Consider the following 19,884-nt stretch of genomic DNA (forward strand, 5'->3'; position numbering starts at 1 on the left):
ATTTACTTGCAACTTTTTTGGAACACGCCAGTTGTTTAAATGGTGTTCCACTTGCCTGCTCATCTTGAACCTAATGCATTTATCTCCTATGTCTTCATCCCCAAACCCCAGACTTGGGGTTCTCCTTTGACTGCACAGTAACCCCAGGAAAGGGCGTCATTGGGAAAGTGTTCTTCTGGCTGCACAGAGCTTAGGCAATTGATGTAGAGATACAGCATGTAATGGATGAACTATACAGTAGCAATTTGCAGATAAAAATAATAGAAGTTAAAGTGTACTTTACATGATAAAAGAAAGATGAAAGAGGACTAGAGTCTGTTACATCTGAGATGGTTACAAAAGTCCTGCTTTGTGAAGTAGGCTCTGTTGAAAAGATTGATGCAATGGGGAGTGACCTTGGCTTGGAGCAGGAGCTGGTGATGTATGTATGAGCATCCCTCTGCTAAATGGACCCAGATTTGTAGCACTAATATACATGGGAGCCCAGAACCAAACTCAGTACGGCAATAAATCAACAGCCACTTTGGGTGTCATTTCTGGTTTATATTCCACTGTTGTTCTATCACTTTAATTCATGTCACTATCATCTTTTCATCTGGAACAGTTTTATATAATTTTCCAGTGGAGTTACCTGACAAATCCTATCAAATTAACAAGGTACATTAACAATATTGACTGACTACGGCTTTAGGAGTTGCAGGGCTATAGAACAAATTTTTAAAACCCTGTCTCTCTGATGATGAATTTTTTTCCCCTCTCTCTCTCTCTCTGAGAAAGAAATGTGGGCAGGGTCTGTTCCACAGAAGAGATATGCACATTTATTTTGCTCTGCTCATTTTGACTTTTATAAATGTCAAAATAAGCAGAAGGGGGCGGGGGACAAAACAAAACACTTGGCTACCAACAACCATAGCGTAAGTACTTTTCTTCTTTCCCCTGAACTATAGAAATGTCCAGATCTTTAACAATTAATGACCAAATTGGAGGGAAGAGTGTAACTGGGTGGTCATAATCTATTTTAAGTGAAATGTAATAAAATTGGTCTCCTGATACATTCTCACCCTCCTGAAATCATCTAGACCCGATGATTGGACTTATGACATTATGCCTAATTGAAATATGGTGTTCCTGAAATATGTCTAATGACAAATTCCAGCATTCAATTAAAAAAAAAAAACCAATTGTTCGTCTTTTTCAAAGACCACAGAGTAATGACCAGGGTTAAGCAACCGTACTGCATTGTCTCCTCCGAAGATAGCAGACAAGCTCCACTGTAGCCTGTCTAGGCTCCTGCCTTTGTCTGGCTGTATTTGCGATTTCTTTATTCATAAGATAAAACAGAGCCGAATGGAGTGTGTGGCAGACCTAATCACTAGAATTTTGCTTATATGTTTGTTTGTTTGTTTGTTTATTTGCTCTCAGACTGTGGTCATTTGGTTGAGGGGGAGGTGTTGTTTTTTTTAATTAAGCTGTTTCTTTAAACTGCTTTTTCTCTTGGCCTACTAAGTTTTCTCGGATTATATTAAAATTTTTCTAAGTGTGGTGATCCATAGAATGAAATCTATTAACTCTGATTGTCTTTTCTGTTATAGTATATACATTGGATTGTTTTATTTCTAATATCTTTACTTAATTTTGCTCTTTTTACTTTGACCCCGACCTTTAAACTATGGCCTGAAAATTAATTACTTTCAAGATTCCATCTGGGGCCCACTCTGGAAGACATGTTGAAGGTTTTTGTCTCGCTTCCTAAACAGAAATCCTCAGTTTTCAGTTGAAGAGGAAAAAGAGAACATCTAGCCTAGATTGTGAGTGTCAGGCTGAGCTAATCCTGCTGGGTGACTCCCGGGGAGCAATGCCGTGCGTTTGCACAGGTGTCCCAGGACACCCTCCTTCCTGGGCGCTACCTTTGTGCTGACACCTCTGCTCCCAGTCCCTGTGCACTGTGTCACGTCTTTCACCGTTCTGAGCGTGAAACCCGAAGGGCCAGGGTTTAACATCTGGACCCTTGTTGTAGAGTCTTTGGTGCATGAAGCTCACACCCACTGCTGTGTCTCCTCAGTGGATCAGTGACCTCCACAGCCTGAAACCAGGCTCCAGGACGTAAACTTGGAAGGCTTTGTGGAAAGATCCTCCTGTGGGTTCTTCTAGTATAGCTTGGATAATTACCTGATGTCAGAAAAGGGATGAGAAAGATTTTTCCTGTTTTTAGTTTGTGAGATATTTTTCCAGATTAGAAACTCTTCATTTGTAGCTTTGCTATTTGGGCATAGGTGATGTTGCAGATTGCTCTCCAACCAGATCTTATTCTAAAACAACAAACAATAAAAAGACCTCTGATGCCCGGCCAGGTGGCTCAGTTGGTCGAGTGTCATCCCATACTCCAAAAAGCTTTTGGGTTGGCCTCCCAGTTAGGGCACATACCTAGGTTGTGGGTTAAATCCTTGGTCGGGGTGTGTACGGGAGGCAACCAATCATTGTTTCTCTCGCACAAAGGAAACATCCATGTTTCTCTCTCTCCCTCTCCCCCTTCATCTGTCTCTAAAATCAATACACACACACACACACACACACACACACACACACACCCTCATCCTCAGGTGAGGATTAAAAAAAGACCACTGATCATAATTGGTTTTGAAATGAACTTACAGTTTATTTAATTCTAATATAAAGGTAATGGAAGATTAGCACATGTAGGTAAGTTCTATATTGTATCTGTGTTATATCTAAGAAGGCATATTTCTTCTTTTTTTTTTTTTTTTTCAAGTTCTCACCTGAGGATATTTTTCCATTGATTTTCAGATAGAGTGGGAGGGAGGGAGAGAGAGACATCGATTGATTGCCTCCCACATGACCCCAAACAGGGCCAGGTATCGAGTTATAACTGAGGTACATGTCCTTGACCAGAATTGAACTTGCAACTCTTTGGTCTGAAGGTCAGCACTCTAGCCACTGAGCCAAACCAGCCAGGGCAAGAAGACATATTTCTTAATACCTTTTTATATAGTTTTTGGTTGTTCAACCCCTCACCTCATCCCCACAGGAAATCAGACTGCAGCTTCTGTGTGCCATTTGGAATCTCCTTGTGTAGGTCTTAAGCCCATGGCATTCCCCAGAGTCCTAAAAAGAGTTCATGTTCATCCAGTTTATGATTTACAAAGCAGGTCAAATGATAAAACTGAAATCACTTACACCTTCCACTTGTGGCTTCTTTTTTTGTCCTCCCCTCGGCCTTACAGGTATCTCTGGAGACAAAGTCGAGATAGACCCTGTTACGAATCAGAAAGCCAGCACTAAGTTTTGGATTAAGCAGAAACCCATCTCAATCGATTCTGACCTGCTCTGTGCCTGTGACCTTGCTGAAGAAAAAAGCCCCAGTGAGTAGTCTCTTTTATTTATGTCTCCTTTCTCTCTCCCCCTCTTCCCCTCTGTGTGCTGGGTGCCAGGAGAATATATTACCACCGTGTCCTTTTTTCCTTGGTCTGTTTAATTCATTACCAGAAATTTCTTTTAATCAAATGGGATTGTATTATGGTGCCCAGAGCCTGACATGGGTCCCCCTCCTGCTCAGTCTTGATGGCAGCAAAGAACCTCACAGCTCCTGACCCCAGTAGCCTCACCCTGGGGGCAGTGGGAGGAGGGGCAAGTTCCTGCTGAGAATTTGCAGTCACCAGAGCACTCCTTTTACTTTGTGCTCTCTTTCTCTTCCCTTCTGGGGGACTTGGCCAGTTACACCTGGACTTGCCTTCCTTCCTTGCCAGGTCGAGGGAAGTTGGGGGATTTCCTTTGTCAGCTGAAGACTAGATTTAGATATCCATCATGTTGAAGTGTCAACACCCTCCAGATTATTGGCAGTTGCATGACCTACCAGCTCGTAATTAAACTCCTGCCTGGTTTTGCAGAAGAAATCGCAGCGGGTTGGCCATCCTCCGTTAAGTTACGAAAGTAGATGCAGTCGGGTTGTATATTTTGGCATATTATATTTTTGCAGTTAGTGTAGCAGTTAGATTAATCATTTTTAGGACTCAGTTGCATCGAGGGACAGAAAGGACACAGATCACATTGGAGTTCCTCCACAGAAGAAAAAAGTTTAAAATGTACTATAATGTTTTGTTAGTTGCCTGGAGAAGGCAATGAGACAGTGGTTCTCAAAGTCTGGTTCATATCGGCATCGCCTGTGGAGTTTATTTAAAATGCAATTTCTGCCCTGGCCGGTTTGGCTCAGCGGTTAGAGCATCGGCCTGCGGTCCCGAGAAACATGGGTTCGGTTCCCGCTAAGGGTGCGTACCTCGGTTGCATTTTGTCCCCGGCCCTGGTTGGTCGTGTGGGTGGCAGCCACTCCATGTGTCCCTTTTATGTCGATGTTTCTCTCTCTCTCTTCCTCTCTTTCCCTCCCACTCTATCTGAACAAAAAATGGAAAAATGTCCTCGGGTGAGGATAAAAAATATAAATAAATAAAATAAAATGCAATTTCCCACGGCCCACCCCAGTAGGTTCTGATTCAGTAAATTGGAGTACAGCTTGAGCATCTAATTTTTATTAATCCCCTTTTTCCATTGTCCACTAAATTTGAAAACAAATGTTATAAGGAATGATAAGAGATGTAAAGGCTAGCAAGTGTTTATAATATGGTTCCAGTTTTTGAGCTAACACTGACAAAACAAGGGCCTAAAGAGCAGAGTATCTGCCCTGGCCAGTTTGGCTCAGTGATTGAGCATCGGCCTGCGGACCAGAGTCCAGGGTCCGGTTCCCACTAGGGGCACATACCACACACACACATACACACACACACACACACACACACACACAGCAGAGTACCTGACGGGGACCTACAGCCTGGGCACATGCCACACCGCCTCATTCACAGGTGGGCATTTCACTGTTCTGTCAGTTCCAGCCGCGCTGGGCTGCATAGTCTCTTTCAATTCATTGGCCTACAACTTGGCGAAAAGGGAGAACTTAGTGGTATGGGGGGGAGGAAGACCAAACCCACCCCCCTTCCCACCATCCTGTCAGCCCTGTGAGACCTCAACTCTGCTGAGAATATATTGCCTGCTGCTTGGGGCCCTTGCCCCAGAGCTGCCAGGTTCCCTCTGCCTTTAAACAAACATCTTTTTCCTAATCCCTCTCACTCCAGCTTGTCGGCCAATAAAGATGTCATTGTTCTAGCATTTTTCTTCCCAAGAACTCAGGATGCTTTGAAAAGTGGCATTTTATAAATTCTTCATGTGCCTGAGAAATGTGAGACAATCAATGTGTGTTGCATAGAGGGATAAGCTGGAGTGGGAAGGGTAGGGAAAGAACTAGAAACAGTATTCAGATTTCCCTTACACTCACCTCAAGACACTCACTGTGCAAAGGCAGGCTGTAGTTTAGGCCCTGAAGGTCGTAACACCCGTAAGTGGGGAATGAGGAAAAGATGCATGGCCACCAGCTCTCAGTTGCCTCTTGGGATCAGTCAGTCAAGAAGTAAGTATGTCTCTGTGTGTGAGGCCAAGTTTCAAGCCTTCAGGTGCAGAACAGACGTGGGCCCCACCATTTCATTATTGACACTCCAGCAAGAGAATATTTTGTCTTCTTTTCAGACTTACTGGATGGTTCTTTGTGAAACTGCACTTATGGGTCTTACAGAGGTTTCCTCTTCTCTCACTCTGGGTCCAAAGACCTAGAAATTAAGATACTTTCCTGAACAAAGAGGCACACTGCCCCAGTAAAACACTTTCTAAGCCCCTGGCCTCTGCCACAGTGCTTTTCAGAGCTCTGGGTTCTCAGGGGACCTCAGGGGCATGCTCGTGCGTGTGTGTGTGTGTGTGTGTGCGCGCGCGCGCACGTGTGCACACATGCATGTGGCAGAGTTGGGCATAAGGCCTCCCTTTCAACCAAAGGAACTCTACTTTTTTTTGTTTTTATCCTCACCTGTTCAGATAGAGTGGGAGGGAGAGAGAGAGAGAGAGAAACATTGACATGAAAGGGACACATCGAGTGGTTGCCATCCACATGACCCAACAGGGCCAGGGACAAACTGCAACTGAGGTACGTGCCCTTAGTGGGAACTGAACCCGGGTCTTTCCGAACCACAGGCCGACGCTCTAACCACTGAGCAAAACCGGCCAGGGCGAAACTCTACTTTTTTATAGTTGGGGATTCTGCTTTAAAAAGTCAACTGATAGCTCGGCCAGTGTGGCTCAGTGGTTGAGCGTTGACCCATGCACCAAGAGGTCACCGGTTCAATTCCCAGTCAGGGCACATGTCCAGGTTGTGGGCCAAATCCCCAGTGTGGGGCATGCAGGAGGCAGCCAGTTGATGTTCTCTCTTGTCAATGTTTCTATCTCTCTCCCTCTCCCTTCCTCTCTAAAGTCAATAAAGAAAAAAAATTTTTTTAAAGTCAACTGATAAAAAATAAATTTTTGAGCCCTGGTCGGTTGTGCTCAGTGGTTAGAGCATTGGCCTGCGGACCAATGAGTTGCAGGTTTGATTCCAGTCAAGGTCAAGGGCACGTACCTCAGTTGCCCTGGTCAGTTCCGGTGGGAGGCAACCAGTCTATGTCTCTCTCACATTGATGTTTCTCTCTCCCTCCCCTTTCTTCTCTCTCCCCTTTCCTCTCTCTCCCTCTCTCCCACTCTGTCTCCCACTCTATGTGGTGATGAACAGAAAAATATCCTTGGGTGAGGATTAAAAAAATAAATAAAAAATAAATTTTTGAGTCATTTTTTATTTTTTAATTACAGTTGACATACAGTGTTATATTAGTTTCAGGTGTGTACCCTAGTGATTGGACATCATATTACTAAGTGATCATCCCAATAAATCTTGTACCCGCCTGACATCATTCGTAGTTATTGGAATATTATTGACTATATTCCCTGTGCTGTACTTTACTTCTTAATCTGTTCACCTTTTTCACCCGTCTCCCCAGCCCCTCTTCCACCTGGCAACCATCAAAATGTTCTCTGAATGTTTCTACTCTACTTGTTCATTTATTTTGATTTTAAGATTCTATTGTTGGTAGATGTGTATTTATCATCATTTTATTATTCATATTTTTTATCTTCTTTGTTTTTAATTCTTCTTAAAGAAGACCTTTAACATTTCATGTAATACTGGTTTGGTAGTGATAAACTCCTTTAGTTTTTTCTTGTCTGGTAGCTCTTTATATGTCCTGCCGTTCTAAATGATAGCTTTGTTGGGTAGAGTAATCTTGGTTGTAGGTCCTTGCTTTTCATCAGTTTGAATATTTCTTGCCAGTCCCTTCTGGCCTGCAAAGTTTCTGTTGAGAAATCAGCTGACAGTCTTATGGGAGCTCCCTTGTAGATAGCTGCTTTTTTTTTCCCAATCCTTACCTGAGGATATGCTTAGAGAGAGGAGGGGAGAGGGAAAGAGAGAAACATCAATCTGAGAGAAAAACCAATCAGTTGCTTTCCAACTGGGGATCAGTAAGTTATCCAAATGGGGATCAAACCCACGACCCAGATACATGCCCTGACCAGGAATTGAAACGGCAAGCTTTTGGTGCATGGGACAGTGCTCAACCAACTGAGCCACTCCAGCCGGGCCTAACTGCTTTTCTTTTCTTTTCTTTTCTTTTTTAAAAATAAATTATGTTTTTATTGATTTTTTTAGAGAGAGAGGAAGGGAGAGGGAGATAGAAACATCACTTTGAGAGGGAAACATTGATCGGCTGCCTCTTGCATGCGCCCCCCCACCCCCCCGCCCTGACCGGGAATTGAACCAGGACCTCTCAGTCCATGGGGCAGCACTCAATCTACTGAGCCACACCATCCAGGTTTAATTTCTTTTCTTTTGCTGCTTTTAAGATTCTCTCTTTGTCTTTAACCTTTTTTTTTTTTTAAACCCTCACCCATTTTTTCCATTGGTTTTTAGAGAGAGTAGAAGGGAGGGAAGGAAGGGCAGAGAAAGAGAGAAACATCAACCTGAGAGAGACACATCGATCCCCAACTGGGGATTGAACCTGCAACCCAGGTACAAGATGTGTATGGCACCATCTTGACCAGTACTCACACCTGCGACCCTTCCATGCACAGGCCAACGTTCTAACCAATGAGCAACACTGGCCAGGGTTGTCTTTAACCTTTTGCATTTTGATTATGATGTATCTTGGTGTGGTCTACTTTGGATTCATCTTGTTAGGAGCTCTCTGCACTTCCTGGGCTTGTATGTCTTCTTCCTTCACCAGGTTAGGGAAGTTTTCTGTCATTTTTTTTCAAATAGGTTTTTAATTTCTTGCTCTCTTCTCCTTCCAGCACCCCCATGATGTAAATGTTAGTACGCTTCAAGTTGTCCCACAGGCAACTGTCCTCATTTTTTTGGATTCTTTTTTCTTTTCTGCTGTTTTGATTGGGTGTTTTGTGCTTCCTTATAGTCCAAATTGCTTTAATAAAAAAAAAATCTTGAAAGTTACAGGCTTACAGAATAAAATTTAGACTCCTTAGCATAGCCTTTACAGACATAACCACTCCAGGCTTATAGCCATAACTTCCCATCCTGAACTTGCCTGTGATCACTGTGAACTACTTGCACACAACACTCCTGAAATTCTGTGCTTCTGCTGTTCCACACTGCCTGGAATATACCTCCAACCTGGCCCTCTAATTCACAGACATCTCCATCTCCTCATGCTAAGCCCACTCATTCTTTAAGATCCAGCTAAAATGACAGGCTCTTCCTCTGTAACTTTGCCCCAGGAGTTTGCACACACTGCTGCTGATAAAGCACCTCCCAAACCATGCTGTATTTATCTGTTTGGAGTCGGCCCCTCTCCCCGACCCCATCTCCATGCTGAACTGATTGACCCTGGACCTGGTTTCTGTATCCTCAGTCTAGCACAGTGGCTGCAGTGGTGTCCTCAGTGAATGTTTGCTGTCTTGAAATTGAACTTCATGAGGCCAGACTTTAGAAACCCAAAGTTATTCAACACAATTTATGTTGTAAAGTGCCCAAACAAAGATGTATTAAATTAATCGGCTTGATGCTGGGATTTTTTATGATTTCCGGTATCTTCATCAAATTAATTCAATGAGTTAATCTATAAAAAGTTCATCTTCAAGACCATCATCAGACCACAGAATTAATCTACTGAGCTGCTGCTGCTGCTTTTTTTAAAGGATTAATGGTAACCCTTTTTATCTTTTGTGTCTGTTGAACCTTAGAAAAAAGTTATTTTAACAGCACTAAAGAAATGAAAGTCACTATATTTCATAAGTTTAGCTTGTGATTTTTATCAGCATAGTGATGTATGTTTGTAGCTGAGTTTACATCAAAAATTATTCTTGGGGCCTTCTTGAATGAATTATGGCAAAGAGAGTGAGTCTAGAAGTAGATAAGGTTTTTGATTTCTGCAATATATTTCCTTTTTCATGTTTTTATCTCTCGTAACACAAGTGTCTTGCTGAAGACTGGAACGTGTGACCAACTGAAATAATTTAGTTGTGAAAACAGAGTGAACATGTTATTAAACAGCTTTCTTTACAAAAAGGCATTAAGTGTTGAGAGGATAATGAAGTTGTTCCTGGTTTTACTTCAGACATGTTTGTCAGAATTTTTAACAAAAAAGAAATGGTTTTAAAACCTTCAAATATAGCCAGTTTGCAGTGTTTATTGAGAAAGCTGCTGTCAAACCATTAATGTGGTCGTCATAAGGAACACGACTCAAGTTTAATTGATGCCATATCCAGAAAGTATGTGAATAGCTGACTTGGCAAAGGACCGAGCGCCAGCACGCCTGCAGTGAACACAGGATTGCCTACATTGTGGCGTCAGGAGGGCCCAGGCTCTGAAGCCAGCTCCGCAGAGAGCAGCTTGCTGGCCCTTTTCTTCTTCATCGGCCTGTTCTCAGAGGGAAGGGTTTAAAAACCTGGAGCTTACAGACTAAATAGATATATGCCTTAAAAAGAAAATTGGCATATAAATATTGGCTCTTACAAGAGTTGAGAAACTCTGAGTATCAGAAGCCCTGAGAAATTAAGAATAAATTCTGCCTTTCTAGATTTTAAAAAAAAGTATAGTGCTGCCATTATTATTCAAATTAGTGATTTCTCAGTCTGGTTTTGCCACTCATTAGTATATCTTGTGCTGTTCTTAAGGATGTTACAAACCTCTAAAAGATGAATTGATTTTAATTAATTTTAACTGAACAAAGATGTGTATGGCACATAGGAGAGGAGAATGTTTCCATAGCAGAAGCTACCAGGGTTAAATTATCTTAGAGAAATAATTATCATTATACAGGTCTAGACATAGACTTTGAATGTAGGGGGTTCTCTTTTTAAGTGCTAACCTCGGATTCCAACACTGAAACAAAAGCCAGGAACCTTTCTGTGAAACTAGCACCCATCAGAGACTCTCAGCTGTATTTAAATGAAGGACCAGACTCAGCCATGCCAGGTCTGCTTTTATCATAAGAAGGTTGTGCAGGTTTAGAGTCTTTAAAGGAAGCAGCCTGTCATTAAGAAATCAGATTTAAACCTTAATAAAGTAGCTGTCGTCTTTATAGCTGAAAAGAGCTCTGTATCTCAATTAAGTATAGATAATATAAAATCTTAAGGAAGCAACATAATAGAGGTAACCTGATTACATTCTCTTGCAATAGTATAATTTAAAGGAAATCTGATTCTGTTGATGCTGGTTATGTTGGGGGGGGGCGGTGTTGGTTTGGGGTTTGTTTGTTTGTTTGTTTGTCCAAAACACTGTTTGGATACAGGGTAGGAATTCTGGGATTATGAGTTAACCACAATTGCAGGAGACTGTTAAGCCCTCCTCATGAATAGAATCTACTGAATGTTTGCAATGAGATTCAGTTAAGGTTGTGAGTTAAATTAGCTGGGCTTATTGGTGACCTCCTGCTTAAATGAATCTTTCTTTTCATAAGTACTTGACAAGATCTGTAAAGTAGTGTATTTAATTTACTAATTAAATTAAAGCTCCTGAATAATGATTTGTCCACATTGATTTAGCTTAAATAGAAAAGATCAGCATTGTTGTGATCTTCAGGAACCTTAATGGCCGAGCCAGTTAGACACAAAGGCCTCTTGTGTTTTATAGGTCAGAATTACATAGGTAAGCCCGGGCTGTAATTGAATTGCCTGCATTGCACCCTGCAGTTGCAGATTTCCTGTGCCTTCCCATTCCATTGTTGCACTGGGGCTTAAGAGAATGTTAACGCGGTAATAGGCACAGGGCCTTCCCCATTATACGTCTCGCTATCGAGCGGTTCTGCATGACTAGTTAAAGAAGATGGCAAGAAGATTAATGAAAGCAAGGCTAATACAGAAGGGGGTACTTTTGCAAGACTTCTACCAAGAAGATATTAGAGCTGAACCAGAGCTTGGCTTTTTCTTTATCCTGTGACCTTTGAACCTGCCTTACTGTTGAGAGCTGACAGGGAAGTCGACATTTTGATTGATGTTGGTACACGAGTCAGTCTTTCCCATTGAATTCCACATCTGCACGAAAATAGCTTTTCTAGCAGAATTCATACTGGCCAGAAGTGATAGCCAAATTGATGGCTAAAATGCTTTTATGTAGTTTTCATTTAAACCTTAAGATATTTGATCTTTTAATCAGTATCCAGTTTTCATAGATTATAAGCATCTACTTATATGTCCTTAATAGGTTCATAAACTTACAGTAAAAAACTAGTATTAATAGTATTCAAAGGTTCACAAACAGGTTTGCAAGGAGCTTTATGGGGGAGTAAAAGCAATCGCCAAACAAACCTTTCACCATATTTAAAAAAGAAAAATCAGTCTGAGGGCTCAGGCAAATTGACTTTAAGGTTTTTGTAAATAAAGCTAAACGTCTGTTTTTTAAAAACTGTAGATGGCAAAGTCTGAAATCTTGCCTGTGTACCCCACCTGAACCCCAGCTCAAAGGTTCCCTTGATCTACCCAGATGCTGCGTTCTCTAACCTTGACCTTGGGACACTAGCATGCCATCTGAAAGGGATTGTCATGGTCTGCTTATATGATAACCTTGTGTTCTCACTAATTCTGTCACCTTGCTTGTGGAGCTGCAGGCCTCTAGAGTGTGTATCTGAATGTGCCTGTGTGTGCAGCCCCCACCCTCTCTCTCAACAAAGAGTGGCAGAAAGACTCTGTTTTATTACTGAAATTGACTTAGGTATACCCCAGCCCATGCATTGAATCTTCTGACCGCCTGATTTCTTTCCTCCCTATTTTACAAGGGTAGTTCTAGCAGAGAAAACACATACATACACTAATGTGACAGGTATTCAAGTTCGGAAAGGAGTACATACCCAGGAATTTTGTCATATTCTTTAAATTCTTGAGAGACTATGCAAAAGGGAAATGAGAGTGATGTTGGCCACTGAATGAAAGAGCTGCACCCGAGGTGGGTGGGTGGCTGGCTGGCTGGCCATGCACATGGCGGTGTTCTGTGGGCCCCAGTAAGTAGGGCACATGCATTTATACTCACATGGACCTGTAGCCCAGAGAGGCTGCAGCCCATCCTTGGGCTCTGTCGATTCCCAGGACATGCAGACACTTATAATATTAGGTAGACAAGCTATGTTGTGTTTTTATTCTCTGACAAGGACTTATTTCATAAGTTCCAGATCAAATACGGTAAGTACTGCTCGATTACAGAGCACAATGGACTCTAACATATTAAATGCCCCAGTTATTGAATTGCCTTTTCATAAGAGTACTCTGGAGCACAATCAGGAGCAGGCAGTGCCTCATCCTTTTAACAGATATGTTTCCTAGCCCTATTAAAAGGGGTCTTCATCTATCCTGTCAAAGGGAGTCTGCTGGGGTTTTTTAGTTTAATTACACTATCCAATTAAAACTCCTTGCTGCATTTGGATGCGCCTCTCCTTGGGCCTGAGTGGATATGACATTTACAAGGCTCGCCTTTCAAGCAGACAATAGTGTGATTGATGAGGTGCACGTTCAGTGAAGGAGGCGAGTGCCTGTGGAAGTGCTGCTTAGTGCATTTTGATTTATTTATCATCGTCTTCCAAAACAAGGGAGCTGCTGGGATATGGGTTTAGGCAACCAGGGAGAGCACCTTAATTTTTCCAAGTGTATGGAAGGAAAAGACCTGGAGTGTGCCACAGGATAAAAGCTATAAGCATGGAGCCAACTTGCATCATCTAACACCAGGCTGCATTCTTAAGTTTTTTGACTCAGTTTGGTTTCCAGAAACCTCAAGCTGTAATCTGCTGTTAAATAGGCCATCTCTGTGTTTCAGGGAACATTTCTCTGGGGCTAGATAACATTGGCCAGGCCCCTGAAAACTTAGCCTGTGGGAACCAACTCAGCATGTGTGTCAATGACCTGGTCATTAACTGACACCTGACATTTGCTTTGGGCATGCCTATGTATGCTCCCAGCTGCTTCCTCCAGAAATTCAGCAGCTTCTGTCCATGGACTACAGTCAGTGCCCAATGATTCTAACTCTGCCTGGGCATTTTGAACATTTATTTATTTATTTATTTATTTATTTATTTAGTATCCTCACCCGAGGACATTTTTCCATTTTTTGTTCAGGTAGAGTGGGAGGGAGAGAGAGGAAGAGAGAAAAACATCGATGTGAAAGGGACACCTCAAGTGGCTGCCACCCACACAACCAACCAGGGCCGGGGACAAACTGCAACCAAGGTACATGCCCTTAGCGGGAACCAAACCTTCATCTCTCTGGACCGCAGGCCAATGCTCTAATTGCTGAGCCAAACTGGCCATGGCCATTTTGAACATTTAAAAGTTGCTTCTGGAGTTTGGGATTGGCCAAGAGCAAGTGAGGCATTCAAAGAAATGTGGAGGCACTGTGGAGAACTTCTCAAGGTTGTGGTGGAAAGGCAAACCCAGCATTCTGTTCTTAACCTACTCTGGCTATTTACCCTCAGCATATGATAGATGGGACCAGTGTGCTTGTCTCCATAGTTCCTGGGAAAGAGGTGTTTTGGTACAGTGTGTAGTCTCTGTACCAAAGTTCAGGGTCAACGCTCTGAATTTAGAAGGCAGGAGATTCTTCTCTGAGCCCCATACAGATGATAAGAACATCTCACCTCCTATATTCATTATCAGGTACAACAGTTGCTTGTAGGGGTTATTGTGGGCATGTTTGCTAACAGCGTAACATGTAAGAATATCTGTGTTTGTGATCAAAATTGACTAGTGGATTTTCTTACATTTCCTGTAAACTTTCTTTGTTTTTCCATAGTACTTAATTAATAAAAAAGAAAGAATATACTTACCTTGAATGAAATATTGCTATTTGTTAAAATAGAAAATATTTTTGGGGTATCAACTTTTTTTCCTCCTTGGGAAAAGCATTCTTTTTGCTATTAAGTTTTCCCTTAATTGTTGACCTGGGCCTATGGACCCATAATAACAAAACAGTTATCTAGTTATAATGGAAAATTTGCATACATATGCATTTTTCTAGATTTGTATTACCATTTCCTCAAATTCTTTCTGCCTTGATTTTAATGTTAGAAGAGATACTAATTGACAAAAGGGTAAGGGCAGGGACTGTTTTCTACTGAAAAACTCTGTGTGAAAGATATCTCAGCTGGATAAATGATGGGGAAAATCTGTTTCCATTGCCTCCTGCCAAGCTCCAAATTGTGTTTTCATAATAAATAAATGGAGTGCTTAGATTTTAAGTTATTCTTATAGACATGGAAAAAGTAGCCATTCTTTCATTAAAATCAAAATGTATATTGCTTACAAGACTCCCATAGGCTACTTCCGAGACAGGATAACTGCTAACAGATTAGCCTTTCTATCATAAATGACTGGAAAACTGCACAAAATAAAAGAAACTGTTTTCAGATGCTGCAAAACAGGCAGCACAAGACTATGAGCCCTGAGAGAAGGGAAACAAATGAGGTGAGACCTACTATCACTTCAGCTTTATTCCAGAGTTTCTCAAGAAGAGTCTAGCAGTCTCATTGAGCTGGGAAGCAGACCTTTGCCAAATAAAGTATGGAGAAGAGGGAGCTACACTGAGAAAGAGCTCCAGAAAAAAGGCCCTTAAATCTTTTGCTGTGTACTAAGCTGTGCATGCTTAGAGGGGAGCATCCAGGGCATTTAATAGTGACTTCAGAAAGGCCACATCTTAGGAATATGGCTAAACTAGCCCTGTATTAAGAGACTGCTGTAATCTTTGCCTAATAAAGCTTTCAAGGGAGACTTGAAAGGAGCAGACTGATCTAGAAGTAAATTAACTGCCTGCCAGAACAAAGTCCAGTATTTTTTTCCCCCTTTTTTTATTGATTTTAAAGAGAGAGAGGAAGGGAGAAGGAGAGAGAGATAGAAATATCAATGAGAGAGAACATCAATTGGCCGCCTCCTGCACGCATCACACTGGGGATGGGGCCCACAACCTGGGTATGTGCCCTGACCAGGAATCAAACCAGTGACCTCTTGGTGCATGGGTCAGTGCTCAATCACTGAGCCACACTGGCTGGGCAAAGCCCAATATTCTTTAAAGGATGACAACAAAATGCAGACACCCCACAATGTAATGTTTATAGTATCCAGCATTCAATCAAAAATTACTAGACAAACAGGAAAATGTGTTCTGTAACCAGGAAAAAAAATCAATCAATAGAAAGAGCCAGAAATAACAGAGATGATAGAATTAGCAGGTAAGTACAGTAAGTCTTCAATTAATGTTGTCAGTAGGTTCTTGGAAACTACAACTTTAAGCAAAATGATACATAATGAAGCTAGTTTTACTATAGACTAATTGATATAAACAAGCTTTAAGTTCCTGTAGCATATTTCTGGTTACAAAAACATAACCAAACTTTTAATAAAGACCCAAAACAGTTTTAATTTTAAACATTGAAGTAAATGTGAATTTTACATACATCTAAGAAATTTTAATAAAAAGGTAATTATTTTCCAATCTATTTATTTCAGTTCAGGCACTCAGGTAGCCAGATCCTATCCTGACAGCTCAGGGCTCAAGGCCCAAACCAACCCTGGACAGGATGCCCTTCTGTTGCAGGGCACACTCACACACCCCATTGCTGAGACAATTTAGATATACTAATTAATCTAATGTACACATCTTTCAGATGTGGGAGGAAAGCAGTGTACCTGGAGAAAACCTGTGCAGACATGGGGAGAACATGCACACTCCACACAGACAGTGTCCCCAGATGGGAATCACTGTCTTTTTCTCATCAGTGTTAATGAAACAGTGTTGAATAAAACGATGTATTCAATGACCTAATGTACTTTAAATTAGTGATTTATAAATATGTTCAAAGATTTAAAGAAAAACAACTCAAAAATAAGAAAAATGGAAACTATTAAAAAAGAACCAAATGGAAATTCTAGGGCTGAGAAATACAATACCTGAATAAAAAAGCTCACTGATGGGAGCATATTAGGAATATTATTTTAATAGGTCAGTGAGTTATCTGTTATGGCATAATAAATTGCTCCAAAAATTTGTGGCTTAAAACAACAATAACAATTATTATCTCACAGTTTTGTGGTCAGGAATCCAGCACAGCCTCACTGGGTCCTCTAATACAGGGTCTCTCACAAGACTGCAATCAAGTTGTCATCCAGGGCCACAGTCATCTCAAGGTTCAGTTAGGGCAGGATCCGCTTCCAAGCTCACTGAGTGGTTGCTGACAGAGTTTATTTTCCTGTGAACATCCTTAGTTCTTTATCACATGGGCCCTTCTATAGGGAAGTTCATAAGGTGGCAAACAGCTGACTTCACCAAAGTAGCCAAGAACAAGAGACTACTGGCAAGGAAGAAGTCACAATTGTTTGTAACCTAGGCTCATAAGTAACATCCCAACACTTCTGCTGTATCTTATTCTTCCTAAGTAAGTCTCTAACCCTCCTACAGAGGCATGTCTGTGGTTCCCTGTCTTTGGACTTGTACGAATTGGAGGCAAAGAAATGTGGACTTGGAGAGAAGTCCAGGGCCAACTTGCTCCTTGCAGGCTCATGATCAACCATCCCACACAGAAAAAGAAAGAAAGAAAGAAGCAAGTCTAGGTCTAGCCCACAAACAAGATTACACAAGGGTGTGAAAAGCAGGAGGTGAAGTCATTGGGAGCCATTTCAGAATCTGCCTACACAATCTGTGAATTTTAAGACAGAACAATAGAAACTATTCATACTGAAGCACACAGAGAAAAAAATGGGTGAAAAGAACGGAGACTGTGAAATAACATCAGCTGTTCTAACATATATGTAATTGGAGTCTCAGGGATGGAAGAGAAAACTTTTCCAGATTTGATTAAAAATATCGGTTCGCTAATCTTGGAAGCCCAGTGAAGGCTAAACAGGATAAATACAGAGAAAACCACATCAAGGCACCTTGTAATCAAATTGCTGAAAACAAATAATAAAGAGAAAAATCTTAAAAGTGGCCAAAGAAACCAAGATAAGAATGATTGCTGACTTCTCATCAGAAATAATGCAATCCACAAGACAATGGAGTGACATCTCTAAAATGCTTAGAAGAAAATCTGTCAACCTAAAATTTTATATTCAGTGAAAACATCCTTGTGAAATAAATACATTTTCAGACATTCAAAAAATGAAAGAATTTATTGCCATTAAACCTTTACTACAATAAATGTTTAAAAGACTGGGTGTGGGGGGGAAATACCAGATAGAAATGCAGATCTACACAAAGAAATTAAGAGCACTCAAAATGTCACCATTGGCAACTGTATGGAATGAATCAAGAAAAAGGAAATAAGCAAGAGAGGGCTTCTTCTGCAGGGACTGGCAAACTCTGGTTTATAGGCTCAATCTAGCCCACCACCTGTTTTTGTATGGCCTGTGAGCTAAGAATGTTTTTGTTTTTGTTTTTGTTTTTTATCCTTACCTGAGGATATTTTTGCATTTATCTTCAGATAAAGTGGGAGGGGGAGAGGGGGGAAGAGAGAGAGAGCAACATTGATGTGAGAGAGACACATCGAGTGGTTGCCACCCACACAACCCCACCGGGCCGGGGACAAACTGTAACCAAGGTACATGCCCTTAGCAGGAACCAAACCTGGGACTCTGGTTCGTGGGCCAACACTCTAACCACTGAGAAAAACCACCCAGGGCTAAGAATGATTTTTTTACAGGTGAAAACTTACAATTGATTTGATGATAGAGAACACCAATTTTGAATTCCATTTTAGTGAAATATCTCTTCCCCTACAAAGAAAATTCTATCCTTCTCATTAGTAGACCTATGTTACTCCCCAAAATACATTTGATTATAACATTTTAAATTTGTTAATTAAAAAATATGGAATTTTGTTTTCTCTCTAGCTATATTAAGTATCTATAAAATATCTTTAATTTTGCCTGTTGGCTTGCAAAGGCTAAAATACTATCTGTCCATTTACTGGAGAAGTGTGCTTGTCTCAGAGAATGGAGGTAAAAGATAAAAGGAGCCTACATGTGCTCAGCAGTGTCCCAAGTACTATGTACACTGCTTCTTGCAACAACTCTATGGGGTATTATATACATTTGTTATAGAATTCTAGGATTGTTGATTTTATTCTAGCAGTAGCTCCATGAGGCAGATATTATTCCCATTTTATAAACAAGGAATCAGGACTCAAAGAAGTTACATAACTTATCCAAAGTTATATATGACAGTAGAGCTTTACATTCTTCTCTCTGCCACTGACATAAAGTCAAGGCACTTAAACTGCTTTTTTTTTTTTTATGGAAGAGTAGCCCTGTCTCTGACTCAGAGTCTATAAAGGCTTTTAACAAATTTTCAGCCATGCTTGGTAGTTTGGTTTTCTTCTGAAGGGTATTAAATGCATAAAATTAGAAGAGAGGAGGAAGAATGACAGAACTTAATAGACAGTGGGAAGGGGAAACTGACAAAATTGACCAAAAATGAAACAACCATTAGAAAGCAGTCCAGAACTCAGCACAGTAGTATGGCAATATGCAGCTATTTTGTGGCAACACATAGTATTTTGCAACCCTGAGGAAATCATGATATACCATAAGCACTTCTGCTGCGTATGGGAATAGAAAACTTGTCCATGGAAAAGCTTGTATAATTGTTGGAGTTGCAAGCTAAACTAGCCATTTATTTTATGGAACAACATCTCTCCTTGAAAGAACAACTTACAGGCTATGGTTGTTCAAATCTGAGTATTTAGCAGACATTTTCTTGAAGGAAGTGAGTCTGTCAATTTGGTGCCAGTGATAAAATCCAAGCTTTCAGGTGACAGTTAGAATTTTAGGAAACTTGTATGTAGCACTGTAGGTTGGTTTCTCCTTGCTTACTTTTCTGATGTGAGGTTGGTTTCTCATTGCTTACTTTTCTGATGGTGATATCAATGAATGTGAATTTTTTCATATTGTATAATGAAATGTGCCAATATTTGGAAGACCTGTATAACTCAGTGAACCAATATTTTCCAGACTACCACATGATGTTACAAAATCATGTAAGTGTAAAAGATGCATTCAAAGTGCAAAACAGACCAATGAATTTTAATGTAACAGGATATAAGTTTATTAATGTGGTTTTAGATTCCACATTACAAATAATCTTTAAGAAACTACCATTTATCAAGTTTAGTATGGTATCAAAGAGGAATGTTTGCAAAGAAGAGTTGAAAGTATACCTCCCTTTTCTAAACTTATCTCTCTGAGGCTGGTATTTCTTCATATGCTTCAGCCAAAACAATATATCACAAAAGGTCAAAAGCAGAAGCAGATAGGATAATCTAGCTGTTTTCTGTTAAACCAAGTATTGATGATGTTTCAAAAATATAAAATAATGCCACCCTTCTCATTAAACTTAGGGGAAATAGAAGGGTTTTTCCATTAAAAATACATTTTTATATTAACTCATAGTGGGTTTATTACATTTTGTTGTTAATCCTTACCCAA

General features: G+C 40.7%; 1 protein-coding gene and 1 non-coding gene across 14 annotated transcripts in view; both read left to right on the forward strand.

The window, feature by feature from the left end:
- Positions 1–19,884, forward strand: part of MAPKAP1 (MAPK associated protein 1) — a 236,174-nt gene that overhangs the window by 204,909 nt on the left and 11,381 nt on the right. For 12 of the 13 annotated variants that reach the window (XM_036260486.1, XM_036260494.1, XM_036260483.1 and 9 more), the window contains one exon: positions 3,243–3,380. In XM_036260486.1, the coding sequence (XP_036116379.1) occupies positions 3,243–3,380 (138 nt within the window). Of the gene's footprint in view, positions 1–3,242; positions 3,381–16,488; positions 16,674–19,884 lie in introns of those variants that run through there. The other variant, XM_036260492.1, reaches the window with a different exon arrangement.
- On the forward strand, positions 16,851–16,983 carry LOC118630363. Its single transcript, XR_004959602.1, has one exon. It is a non-coding gene; the product is annotated as a small nucleolar RNA SNORA38 (small nucleolar RNA).

Source organism: Molossus molossus, unplaced genomic scaffold (assembly GCF_014108415.1).
Source record: "Molossus molossus isolate mMolMol1 unplaced genomic scaffold, mMolMol1.p scaffold_m16_p_14, whole genome shotgun sequence".
Lineage (NCBI taxonomy): Eukaryota > Metazoa > Chordata > Mammalia > Chiroptera > Molossidae > Molossus > Molossus molossus.